The sequence below is a fragment of the Syngnathus leptorhynchus genome, chromosome 12, assembly GCF_054491065.1.
Source record: "Syngnathus leptorhynchus isolate UIUO chromosome 12, UIUO_Slep, whole genome shotgun sequence".
Classification (NCBI taxonomy): Eukaryota; Metazoa; Chordata; class Actinopteri; order Syngnathiformes; family Syngnathidae; genus Syngnathus; species Syngnathus leptorhynchus.
This window is the reverse complement of record NC_141206.1, coordinates 2,398,046-2,412,088: the sequence shown is the minus strand read 5'-3', so window position 1 is coordinate 2,412,088 and position 14,043 is coordinate 2,398,046. Positions and strand designations below refer to the sequence as shown.

The following is a 14,043-nucleotide window of genomic DNA, read 5'->3' as shown; positions in this document are numbered from 1 at the left end:
AAATGGTCTTGGATTTGTCTAACCATTTTGGTATGTTTTGCTTTAAGGTCAGTGCCCTCTTCCATGATTTAATTTGATGTTGAAAGAGGAATTCTTCACATTCTAAATAATATTGTTGCCATGTCTTTAGTACTAACATCTGTGTGATGTTTGAAGATAGAAATACTACCAAGTAATTGTCAAATCTAAATACATATAACGGCGCATATGAGATGGGCTGACTATTTTTTTCTGAATTAAAAATATATTTTTCTATTTTGTCATAAGGAAATTAAGAACCGTGTCCATCATTTAAGTTGCCCATCATGAACTAATTCATAAGGAAAAAAGCAGAGCTGCGCTTTACTGTTTGTGTTCCGTTTTTTTAATCCACGCTAGTTAGAAACTTGAAAAAACAAGGTATGTATTCACTTTTAATGTAACAATTGTATGTGAAGTAACATTACATAAAATTTCATGTGAACATTGATGCTGTAAAGTGCTTTATGTGTTCTGTAAACGACAAAAGTGCTATTCAGTGTCTTTACTGTTTCGCTATACTTCTCTTACTCTATACTAAAATGAGTGTGCCTCAACTATTCTGAAGGTACGTATTTACGGCAACGAAATGTAAGTTAAGACACAAGGCAAAGGATTATGTGGAGCTTCTTCTGGGTCTCCCCTTTGCTTCTGAGGCTGATATCCATTGGAACCTGTCGCTAAAGAGTTTGATGAGTTCAGGTTTAATGAAGGGTTGAGATGTTCATCCTCGGCAAGAGATGATGATTGCGGTGGTGGTGGTGGTGACGGTGGTAGTAATGGTAGCTGACATGGAACAGTGGTGCTATGTGTGGCGAGTTTTTCGACTGGCTTGTTACAGCATTCGTTTGTCGTTTCTGAAGAAAAATTTCCCTGGTCAGCACAACCCATCATTGGTGCTTCTGATTTGCAGTGCAGCTCAGGGATAGCCATTAATTCTGCTTCAGCATGGTGACTCATTTCCACAAATACTGGACGGCAACTTTGTTTCGTCTGGAAATAAGACAAAAATTACTAACATCCAATTTATTACGGGACAGACAATCTGAAACACTTTTCTGAGACATCTTCCAATTTCCACTATTGTACTGCTCTCTGCATTAATATAGTACACACCACAGTTTTGTAACATTTTGACTCAGTATGAAGACATAAAAAGACCCACCCCTCTCAGACACTTCCCTAAAAACTGTGGCTCTTTAATAAGCACTTTAGGCAAACATGTTTTAAGATGTTTCAATAACCATTTGGGGTCATTTCTACTTAAACAGACGGTTTCCTGCAATGTTGTTTAAGTTGTAGTCTCGTAATATCCGTCCATCATCTGTCCGTCTGTGTGTCCGTTCGTTCGTTCGTTCGTTCGTTCGTTCGTTCGTTCGTTCGTTCGTCCATCCTTCCTACACCAATGTTAACTTATCTTCTTGTACAAGTAACTTGTAAAACAAATCTTACCAGTGATGTCATCCATTTATCTTTCAGTACTGGCATTGGAATTGGAGGATAGATCTTCAGTTTGATGCTACAGATGGTGACATTGCACAAATAATATTTTAAGGACGAAAATATGGCAATAATGTAACACACGATGTGGAAGAGTATGTCGTGTCGCTCACCATTCCCAGTTTCTGTAGCAAAGGGTGACAATTAAGCAGAGGAGAACAAAAATAGTTGCAATGGTGATGCCAACAGCCTTGATCAAGTTATCAGCTGGTGGAAGACATACAAACCAGATGAGGAATAAGTAGTGCACTATGCATAGTTTGTTTTCATAAATGTATTTTTTAAACCAGCCTCTAGCTCGTAAGACGGTGCAACATACTCAGTGAATTCAAGGTGACAGTGATAGACGTAGCACCACATTGTCCAACGGTTGTATTTGCCTTTACTGTGAATGTGTAAGAGCTGATTTGAAGGTTTCTTGCTGTTAAGCTGGTGTCCTGGGGATTGTCTGAAATGAGAGAACGTGACATTGTACAAAAATACTATAAGCAAGGATTGACATTAACACCCACCAAATTTGGTTGACCTTCACGACTCCTTCGCCTGACCACTTTTGATTTTTACGTGTATTTCTCATAGTGTTAAAAACATTATAGTTATGTCATTGTATATGGAAATATTTAATAAGTATGGCAGTGTGGTAAAGCACTGGAGGGAAATTAACTGGGGTCAAACTAATCTCTGACAGTGTTAATGACCCCCCATAGCACCATCCCTGTTTACCTCAAAATATATGTTGGCAAATTAAAACTTCAAAAGTGCAAAGAAGTAGTTCTCAGTTTCCAAATGGTTGGTGACCCCTGTGTTAGTGTTTGGTATGACTTTTATTAAGTTAGTGTCAGTCCATGAAGTCGTGCACCGGAGGCAGCATGAATCTGTTTCAAAATAAGTGCGTGGGAAGTGATGGGTTGGCTGCTGGAATGTTGCGGGCTTAATGTCGTTTTGATAAATCAGTCTATCTTTTTATCCTATTCAAACTAGTTTGCATTTGCCAATCGGTTTTGTTTCATCCTTTTGTTTTAAAAACACTCACAAAAATGCATGTAGAGAGAATTGATCTAAAAAGCCACATACATATATGTTCATCTGTCTTACCAAATGTAGAGGTGGTAGTTATCTAGCAACAAAATTGTGGCTAGTGAAAAGACTAGGTTGCTAGTAACTCTGGGAAATGGCTCGCCATAGTGGCTGGTGGGTAAATAAGTCAAGCCCTGACTATTTTCCCAATATTATTATCAATAAAATAATTATTAAAAACAGAACACATCTTAAAGTAGAATGAATCTTTGACCTGTACAGAGAAATGCGCGAAGCCAACTACTTTATCATTTTGTGTGTTAATTGTGCCCATCTGTTAAAAAACAATTGAGTTCAATATTACCTGTACTGACACTCATGATACTGCTGCTGTTGTGGTCCCGATAGTATAAGATGTAGCCTTGGATGAAAGCAGACTGCTCTTGCAGAGCTAAAGGATCCCAGGACACCACAACATCCATATCTCTCTGTTTCCATTTCAGTGTTTTAAAAAGACCGTCTTGTATGACTGGCAAAACAGTGGAGAAATGGAAGACAAAGCAACATTTATTTATGACGTATTTATTCAGAAACGAAAAGGCCGCAAACAATTCACTCCAAAAGACAAAGCTTACTTTTTTCTCTGACATATCCTTCTTGTCGTTCAAGTAATACTGGAGCTCCTTGAGTGCAGGCAAGTATCGATAGCAAGTATCTAACTCCCTCTCTTAAATTTTCTGCGAGAGACATAACACACCACAAGAAAGGTGCTTACGTGTCATTCTGTGGATGCAAATATCTAGATATCATACCTACACACACACACACAAAAAAAACGTAACTTACTTGAAAATATACTGACATTCGTTTCAGTGGGAGGGACTCTCAACCAGTCTACTATGCACGGGCCTATCATGGGGCACCAGTCCACGATGTAGCCACAGCTAGCGATTGGACTGGGGGACCAAGACAGGTTGAAACCATCGTTAATGCTTTGTGCCCTTGATGACTTAACTCTAACAAATCCTGTAAGAAAACATGCATTCAAAGTTTGTGACGGAATAGCTGTTTATGACACATAATAAAAAAAAAAATAAATAACAAGCAGTTGAAAATTCTAAAGAATGTACTGTATTTTCAGGACAATAAGTCGCTCCGGAGTACAAGTCGCATCAGCCATAAAATGCATAATGAAGAAGAAAAAAAACAAATACTAAGTCGCACCGGAGTATAAGACGCATTTTGCGGGGAAATTTATTTGACAAAATTCAACACCAAAAACAGACATGAATAGGCAACAACAGGCTGAACTGTACGGTATGCTAACGTTACATAAACACAAAAACGAGGAACTGAGAACGTGCCTGACATAACACATTATTCAAATAACTACAACATAAATAACAAGTTTCTCGAACCATTTGTGTCACTCCAAATCATTAAATCCATTGAAATCTTCGTCCTGTGTCACTTATCAACAACTTCGCTGACTCTGGATGTAAATGCAGCACTGACTCATCCTCAGTTGCAGTTTCAATTATTCCACGGGCCTAGAGCGCCCTCATGCGGTTTCGTGTGAAAACATGTGAAGTGATATACTAGTAAGATAGTAATGTGTTAATAATTTCAGATATAAGTCGCTCATGACTATAAGTCACACCTCCGGCCAAACTATGAAAGAAAACTGTGACTTATAGTCCGGAAAGTACGGTAAATACCGTAATTTTTGGACTATAAATCGCGTTTTTTTTCATAGTTTGGGTGGGGGAGGCGACTTATACTCAGGAGCGACTTATATGTGATTTTTTTCACAAATTTTCAAAATTCTGAAATCCGCAATGTAGTGAAACCGCGATAAACGAACTGCAATGTAGCAAGGGATTACTGTCATGTAAACTGCAAGTTACGTCACCGGCACCGCGCGGCTGTTGTTTACATAAAGGACAAAGGATTAGATCACGGGATGACGAAGATGACGAAGGGCCCCACGTTTGAAGGATTTAATGATTTGGAGTGACACAAGGTTTGAAAAACGTATTTATGTTATAGTTATTGGATATATTTTATTTCGTGTAGCAACTTGTATATGTTTTTATCGTTACAGTTCAGTAGTTGCTGGCTCATTGAACTCTTGTTTTGTTAAATAAAGAGCTGTTTACCAAACCCACGTCTTTCCTGGTACTTTGTTAACGCTACAATATAGTTATATATACTAGATCTGTGCAGCGCGCGCGCGGCGTTGTTGACATAAAGGACGAGGAATTTGATCGATGGATTTAATGATTAGGAGTGACACAGATGGTTTGATAATATTGTTGTTATATGATAGTTATTTGAAATATACTTTATATATCGTTATATGGGTCTGTATGTGTACGAGTCCAATGTCAGCGGTGCGGCGCATATGCGGCATTGTTTACATTAAGGACGATCGATGGATTTAATGAATTGGAGTGACACAGATGGTTTGATAAATGTGTTATTTATGTGATACTTATTTGAATAACTCTGAATGTTACGCCGTTTGTGTACCGTAATTTTCGGACTATTAGTCGCTCCGGAGTATAAGTCGCACCAGCCATAAAATGCACAATAAAGTGAAAAAAAAACATATATAAGTCGCTCCAGAGTATAAGTCGCACTTTTAGGGCGAATGTATTTGTCAAAATCCAACACCGAAAACAGACATGAACCAGCAACAACAGGCTAAACGATACGGTATGCTAACGTAACATATACACAAACGAGGAGCTGAGAACGGGCCTGACGTTGTTGCTGGTTCATGTCTTCTTGGTGTTGGATTTTGACAAATAAATTTGCCCCAAAAGTGCGACTTATACTCCCGTGCGATTTATATATGTTTTTTTCCACCTTATTGTGCATTTAATGGCTGGTGCGATTTATACTCCGGAGCGATTTATAGTCCGAAAATTACGGTAATTTGAGTCAAAGTAATTAACTGGATTGAATGAAAAAAAGTGTAAAATTGCAGGTTAGTCGATAACGGGAATTAATCTTAAATGTGTTTCTTAAGGAAAAGCAACGCATTGTGATGAAAAACTACACCATAAAAAGATAAATACAAACTAAAAAAAAAACATGTATGTTCTACTTATATCCTATTTAATATCTAATAATATAATTTCATATCTTCTGTTGTTCATTTTCATTATACCTGTATTGAGGATCGGGATGGTGATAGTTGAAGGAGAAGAGTTTCCATATTTATTCCTGGCTATAACACTGACTGCATACTCTTTCATGGCATCCAGACTAAGAGCAAAACTGCGCTTTGGGTGCATGATCACTCTGGATTGATTTTGTCTCTCAGAGGTTGGTGCCCAATTAATTTCATAATCTATGATGTCGCCGTGGCTTTGGTTGGCCAGTGGTACCTACAAAAAGTGAATATTAGGTATTGTGTGGAGCAAAGTAGAAACTGAGAAAATGACAATGGACAAAGATTTACTCTAAAGTGATTGAAATAACTTATTATATTGTAATTTGAAATTGTTTTTAATTTTTGGGATCTAGGTTTAAAGTTGTCATGAAAAAATTCAAGGTAAATATAATAAAGTACAGGCTTACTTTCCAAGTGATTATAGTTTGGCTGTCTTTTATCTGCATCCATATATCAAGAGCATCCGGAACTGTAGAACAGTGGAACAAGTCAACTTCAGTGCAATTACCGAGCAAAATCTCTATTCATAAATTGTGTTTGTTTCGCCTATTGTGCAATTTTATTAAATACCAACCATCGCCCATCGTGTGGAACTCGACACTTGAGCTCCACTCGCTCCACTTCCAGAAATGTTCATTTGTTCCACATCGCATCATCACCTTGTATGTCCAGTTGGGAATCAAGTCATTTACGACTGCAAAATTATGACCAACTCCAACATAGTATTCTCTCTAGGATGTCAGTATGGGAGAACAATGTTTAATTTTGTTATTTTGATAAATGATATATTTATTTTGTTAACTCACTACTGCATGTGTTTCTCCATCACTGATGTTTAGTTGGCATGTTGTATTGAGATTGTTGTACATTTGTATTGCCCAATCCCACTCTAGTCTGACATTACTGGCATTCACTGATGATACTTTAACTTGTTGTGGGGCAAACATGTGCACTGAAATGACAGAAACCAGAATTTTGATTTCACAATAGTTGTGTTTTCTTTGGCTGTGGAAAAGGGTTTATACGGATGTACCTCTTTTAGTTAGGTCTGCCCGATCAGTGAGCTTGACTGTACCAAGTTTGTTTTGTGCTGTTAAAGTCCAATTCCTCTCTCCAAAATCCACTCGCACTTTGTGAGAGCATCTCCCACTGGACCCCTCCGCACAATTACTGGAACACAAAGGCCAAGAGAATATACATTTTAATCTGACAGGGAATCTATTATTTAACATTTCTTCCTACCGCCCAAAGACTGCTCCACCATGCCATTGAAAATGGCTTGCTCTTTTTCACAATGTACAAACCTGACATTTTTGGGGTTTCCTGAAAAGTGATGATTTTGAAGATAGGATGACTCCGCCCAACGCCAGCAATATATGTATGCTACAAAGAAGATGGCAGTGGATGAAATGTGCCTTTTGAAATGTGCCTTACTGGCTCATAAACTGAAATGTATGTGATCGACACATCATTAGTCTCTTGATTACATTAGTATATATTGACCTGTTTATGCTTAACTTTTATTTTTTCATCACTCCTTACAGCATAGATAAACTAAACCAAGATAAACAAACGTACTAATTTCCTGTGGATGTGAGTCTACAAATAGTGCTTTACCATCCAGGCAAAAAATAATTGTAGTATAAGAAAGCCAAAACAAATACCGTAATTTTCGGCCTATAAGTATCTCCGGAGCATAAGTCGCTCTAGCCATAAGATGCACAATAAAGTGAAAAAAAAACCCCATATATAAGTCGCTCCGGAGTATAAGTCGCACTTTTGGGGCATATTTTTTTGTCAAAATCCAACACCAAGAACAGACATGAACGAGCAACAACAGGCTAAACGATAGGTATGCTAACGTGACATAAACACAAACGAAGCGCTGAGAACGGGCCTGACGTAACATTCAGTTATTTTAATAACTATTACATAAATAACATGTTTATAAAACCATCTGTGTCACTCCAATTCATTAAATCAATCGATCGTCCTTTATGTAAACAATGCCGCGTATGCGGCGCATATGCGCCGCAGACATTGGACTCGTAAGTTGCATTTCTAATTATTCCACAGACCCATATAACGATATTTAAAGTATATTTCAAATAACTATCATATAACAACAATATTATCAAACCATCTGTGTCACTCCTAATCATTAAATCCATCGATCAAATTCCTCGTGCTTCATGTCAACAACGCCGCGCGCGCTGCACAGATCTAGTATATATAACTAACTATATTCTAGCGTTAACAAAGTATCAGGAAAGACGTGGGTTTGGTAAACAGCTCTTTATTTAACAAAACAAGACTTCAATGAGCCAACAACTACTGAACTGTAACGATAAAAACATATACATGCATCGATCAAATTCCTCGTCCTTTGTCAACAAAGCCACGCGTGCGCCCTGACGTCAGCCTCGTGGTTATTCCACAGATCTAGTATATAACTATATTGTAGCGTTAACAAAGTACAAGCAAAGACGTGGGTTTGGTAAACAGCTCTTTATTTAACAAAACAAGAGCTCAACGAGGCAACAACTACTGAACTTCCAGCCACGGAGGTGGAAGAGAGCTCCATAGAATAGGACCGGGCGTGCGTAAAAGCCATGTCCAAGCCCCATCCACCGTCCCCGGACAGCCACCCGGCCAAGCGCCAGCCCCCGACTTCCATCCATGGAGGTGAAAGAGAGCTCCCGTCGAGGAGGACCGGGCGTGCGAAAAGCCATAATAGTTTTTCAAACCTTCTGTGTCACTCCAAATCATTTAATCCTTCAAACTCTTCGTCCTCCGTGTCACTTACAAATAAAGCCGCTAATGATGCCGGTAGTACGTGAGGCCCTTCGTCATCTTCGTCATCCCGTGATCGAGTCTTTGTCCTTTATGTGAACAACTGCCGCGCCACTGACGTCACTTGAAATTCAAATTACAGCAATTCCTTGCTACATCGCGGTTAGTTTATAGCGGGTTCCTTTTTTTTTTTTTTTTTTTTTTTAATTTTGAAAATTTGTGAAAAAAATTCACATATAAGTCGCTCCTCAGTATAAGTCGCCCCCCCCCCCACCCAAACTAAGAAAAAAAATGTGACTTATAGTCCGAAAATTACGGTAAGTGTTTCATATTTTTTGTGACTTTAACTAATTCACAAATTTTCACATTTTGTTTTATTCAAATTTTGAATGGGGGAAAAAAATCTGAAACATTGAAACCACAAAAGTGTCTTGGAGAAACTTAAAAATGAGGAAGTACAAAAGAGCAATTGCACTGTTGACGATGACACATGCTTGTCAGCACCATTTGAACCCTTCCGTGAAATCAAGATGTCAGACATCCATGCACCAGCAACAGTGGTGGGAAATAATGAAATACAAATACTTGATTACTGCACTTGATTTTTCAGGTACTTGAGTATTTATTTTACAATGATTAGTTGTGTACTAGAGAACGCTCAGGACACTGACTGAGGCAATTACTAACGTGGGGGAGAACCAGGGTGTTTACAAAAACAATCCCACGGCCATTTTGGGATTAGACCGATCCCTTGTAATTAATAATAATTATAATAATCATCATGACAATAAAAAAATCCTACAGCCCCTCTTCATAGCAACTTGTTCAAATGAAACCTGTCACTGAAAAAAAAAAAACGTGTTAAATACCTTTCAAGTAGTTGATAGTTTGTTGGACTCCCAATAGCCAAGTGTGTGTTTCGTCCCACTTTCCACAGACACTCAACTGATTGGAAATCCCGAGTTTCACAGGTGAGATCTTGATCAGCAGGTGGATCTGGTCATTCATTCATTGAAACATAGAATTATTCATGAATGTGATAACAGCTAATTAATACAGCTACATCTCAATTGGAACTTACATCCAACGAAAGCACAAGCCCCATTGTCAGATGTCGTTGTTTCACAAATTATATCGGTGCAACTGGTCATTGATGGTTTCTTCAGGTCGACAGTCAGGGTATATGTATGATCGCTGATCTTGCTAATCTCCTTGTTAGTGATGTTTTGTCCACTGAGATACAGTTTCTTCAAAACTTTTCCCATTGGTAAAACACAGCAGAAGGTAGCTTTACTGCCAACTTGAAAGACCTCATCTCGTGGATAAACCTCTGGCATAACGGAGTGAATGTGGCCTGCTGATGACAACAAATGTGTGACAACAACATACTAAGAATGTCATAAAAATTAGAAGTACTGTAGAAGTATTATGAACCAGGAATTAGCTGCTCCCGTTCCCACTGGCTTGTCCAATTTTCGGCCCGAGACCTGAGCTGTATTGTGAGAGAAGCACACTCCAATGGTAAATGAGGTGACCAGCTCCAGGAATGAGTAGATCCTGTCTGATCCGGAGTAACAGTGACTTCCTTCTAAGCATCGAGAAAAACAAAACACGTTCAAGAGTTTTACTTAGAATTTAAAGAATCAATATGGCAAACATTAGCCAGCCAAAACTTACATAATGTACTGGCTTGTCAGCTATGAGCACCTCCAGTTCATACATCAGCACGTCACGTACTGACATGCACATAAGGTCATCCTCCCATGTTACCAGGATTCTGTGGTCTGAAGTGGTAACCTTCATATTCTTTGGTTCACAGTGAAAAACAGCTGATGGAAAATAAAGACGTCAAGATTGAAGAGGATCCCCTGATCCTGTGATCCTCAAATGAAAGTCCAATATTCTGTAAATAAGGGTGACCAGATGTCTGTCTGTGTGCATTAAAATATGGCATGTTTGTCTACCTTCTCCCTTATTGTGTGCAACCAATTGTCAACATGAAAATTAGTAAATTCAACAAGTGTAGGAGTAAAAGTGTGTGTGTTTTTTTTTTTAAAGCTGACATTTCAACAAGTGGAGTGAAAGTGTTTGTTTTTTTTAAGCTGACATTTCAACAAGTGTAGGAGTGAAAGTGTTTGGGTTTTTTTGTCAAAGCTGACATTTCAACAAGTGTAGGAGTGAAAATGTTTTTTTTTTTTTAAAGGTGACCTTTTAACATTTTTTGGTGCCTTGGTGGAGCACTGGTTCGCGCCGCCGCCTCACAGTTCGGAAGGTGCGAGTTTAATTCCTCCTCTGGCTCTTCCTCTGTGGAGTTTGCATGTTCTCCCTGTGCCTGCGTGGATTTTCTCCAGGCACTCCGGTTTCTTCCCACATCCCCAAAACATGCTTGGTAGGCCGATTGAGCACTCCAAATTCCTCATAGGTGAGATTGCGAGTGTGGATGGTTGTTCATCTCTGAGTGCCCTATGATTGGCTGGCAACCGGTTCAGAGTGTCCCCCGCCTACTGCCCGATGACTGCTGGGATAGGCTCCAGCACGCCCGCGACCCCCGTGGAGACAAGCGGTACAGATCATGGATGGATTTCAATATTTTAATAGGTGGCTGATGTTTGATTCAGCATAAGCCGTGAGTTAGCCTTATTTACTTTTTTGTCCAATCAGATTTCAGCTTCTAAGTATTGCTATATCGGATTAATCTTCTCAAAACTTACAGGTGCAGGATTGTAGGCCCTGAACAATGATTCCTTTTTCCTTTTTTTAGAAACTGAACCGATCAGATTTCAAATTCAGCATAGGACCACTGTGAATCCTTTAAACATACACATTCACATGCACACGCACGCTCACACTTAGTTGTTCCAGAAATTTTGGATTTCACTAAACAATTAAAAATTACTTAATTTAATTTCTCACTTTTTAACATAAGTTAATTGAATAAGCAAAGTCAGTATTTAAGATATCAACCTTCATTTTTGTTCTTTAATAATTGTAACGTTTCATTACAACCTCACAGTACAAAACTAAATGTCAAAATAATACACCAGCTGCAAGGCCACAGTTTTGTGACAAAATTGGTCAGTCCTCAATTGGGGAGCTCACCAATGCCTCATCTCCCAATGTTTAACTGCGCGCGATAGAAGCATTTAGAATCACTCAGCACCGTAGAAGCAAACCACTTTAAGTCGCAGCGTGTGGTTACAAAGTGCTGAGGCACACACTATATAAAAGTTGCAATACTGTGCTGACTCAGGAAATGAAGAGTTTGCAATGTCCTCTTGCCTTGTGTGCGGGGAGCTTAATGACATTGGTGTACATGGTCTAGCATCTGAAGGCAATTAAGCTTTAAATCACAGCACTATAGTGATATCAAGTATGTGATGGACTCTGCAAAATGGAAATGTGTTATGTGGAGGGACAAATCATGTCTATTAAGACTGGCCTTTTCCACCATTCCAGCATGACTACGCCCATATGCAAAGCATGGCTGTCTGCAAGAGTTTAATGTAAAATAACTTGACTGAAATATTTTGAATCTTAAAGTAGATAGTGTAATCAATACTTGACGTTTTAAATCTTTTACCGTATTTTCCGGACTAAAAGGCGCACCTTCAATGAATGGTCCATTTTAAAACTTGGTCCTTATATAAAGGTGCACCGAACTACAAGGGATTAATGCATCTTGTCAGATTTTTAATCCAAATCAAATCATTCTCCATTTTATCTTTTTTATTTCAACTTCAGATGCAACAAATTACTTTATAATTACAAAATAATGATCCTTAGTCTTGATTCATGATTCATAGTCTTCAGCGGGCCACTTATTATTGTTTTCATGACACAATGCTTTGGGCCAGTTTAAATTTAGGAATTTGGTCCATATATATGGCGCCCCGGACTATAAGGCCCACTGTCGGCTTTTGAGAAAATTTTAGTTTTTTTAGGTGCGCCTTATAGTCCGGGAAATACGGTAATACTTTTGTTCCTGCCTACTGGAGGTTGCTACCCATGTCACTAACAGTGGTTCCGAGGCCTTTTTTACAGTGCCCACACCGTTTCCAATGGCTTCAGGAAATTTGAAATTAGTGTCTTGGTTTGGGAAAATGATTATGCAATGACTCTGATTTAATATCCATCTACTCGCAGGTTGACAAATCATATGATTTCTGCAGACACCGCTCTGATTTTTGTGTTGGTCTCGTATCTATTATAACTGTTATCTTTCACAGCAAAAAAAAATCTGAAACAAAACTGAAACTAAGTACAGATGTTTAGCATCATTTTTTTGAGTTATCAATAAGGTGCACGGTCCAACGAAACACCTAGCTGTCATTCACAGGAAGCAATATCTTAGCAATTCATCAGATGCAAATGTACTGTAAAAAGTAAACGCCCACATTTAGAGTTCTTTATAATCTTTTGTGTAATATCTAGATGGGTGCATGCCTTCTGGAAACTTCTATAAGTAACTCAGTTCCCATGCAGTGAACTAAGCCCACACATAAAAGCCAACTAGTCAAAGAAAATCAAAGAAACACAAGATAGGGGCAACATTAGCAGTGGGAGTTATTTAGGAAAACCAAAACAGGTCTTATTGATATACATGTGAAAATATGCTTAACTGGAGTAACAGCAACAGAGCATGTTAAACGTTTGTCACCAAACACCACACAGCCTACACTAACAATTTAAAGCTTAGGTTACTCACCCTCGTCTTTTACATTTCGATCTTGTGCACTGTTGCAGAACAGTGAGACAAATAACAGCCATGTGATCATGATGGTGAGACTGTATTGCCAGATTCCTTAAAGCAGAACTTTTTAGTGCATCTCCATGGAGTCAGTAAACTGGTTTGTCTTTAGCTGAAGCTGCCAGCTCTAGAAGAAAATTTGATTTTTTTTTGATTTTTTTTTCGTGTCAGTCATATAGGATTTCATAGAACTGAGGTAAATCGAATGGTCTCACCTGAGAAAATAATTCCAGAAAAGTGTGAAAAGATTCATAAACGCAAAAAGGGGAAAAAAATCCAGTTTGTCCCTGAAGCAACAGTAGCGTCAAGCACAGCCTGTGGTACACACACTGGCGTCTATTTGCTTGGTAACCTTCTAATGATTGCGAAATCCACAGGGATAGCAATGCAGGAAATGTAGACGCTACTTTCTGGTAACCATTAGTCACACTGGTCAGATAAAGACATGAACTCTCTGTGCTTGGAAATGACGTGCTGTTTCCAGTGAAGTGGGACCCAGGGGAAGAAAAAAAATTCTTCTTTGAAGGATGGAAATAAGGGGAATTTAGGGCAAGGATAGAAAAGAAATAAAGAACAAGTTGTTGGGGATTTGCTAGGTTTCTTCCTGAGATACTGTTGTGGTCTCTTTGAGCAAGGCACTGAATAGACCAAAATACTGTTTGGATGTGTTTCCTGTGACAGCCAAGGCAGGATTTAACATGTATGTACATTCATGGTTACATAGTTACTGTGTAGCATGACACTGTGATTACTGTAGACATAGTAATTAAGACAGTAGTTAAGACAG

At 38.6% G+C, this 14,043-nt stretch overlaps 1 protein-coding gene across 3 annotated transcripts; it reads right to left on the bottom strand.

Annotated features, from left to right (window-relative positions):
- Positions 1-400: 400 nt before the first annotated feature.
- LOC147047818 (leukemia inhibitory factor receptor-like) lies at positions 401-13,635 on the bottom strand. 3 transcript variants are annotated; one of them, XM_085926124.1, is made up of 18 exons: positions 13,472-13,635; positions 13,215-13,383; positions 10,187-10,338; positions 9,944-10,097; positions 9,591-9,866; positions 9,379-9,505; positions 6,750-6,886; positions 6,523-6,668; positions 6,291-6,447; positions 6,124-6,185; positions 5,711-5,930; positions 3,382-3,561; positions 3,171-3,272; positions 2,900-3,064; positions 1,838-1,966; positions 1,632-1,725; positions 1,471-1,537; positions 401-1,011 (listed from the first exon to the last, which is right to left on the bottom strand). In XM_085926124.1, the coding sequence occupies exons 2-18, from the start codon at positions 13,282-13,284 to the stop codon at positions 595-597; spliced, it is 2,655 nt and encodes an 884-aa protein (XP_085782250.1). In that variant the 5' UTR covers positions 13,285-13,383; positions 13,472-13,635; the 3' UTR covers positions 401-594. The 3 variants fall into 3 exon arrangements, with proteins under 3 accessions (XP_085782250.1, XP_085782251.1, XP_085782252.1); XM_085926125.1 differs by having other exon boundaries at positions 9,591-9,863; XM_085926126.1 differs by lacking the exon at positions 13,472-13,635 and having other exon boundaries at positions 10,187-10,412; positions 13,215-13,462.
- Between the last annotated feature and the right edge of the window lie 408 nt (positions 13,636-14,043).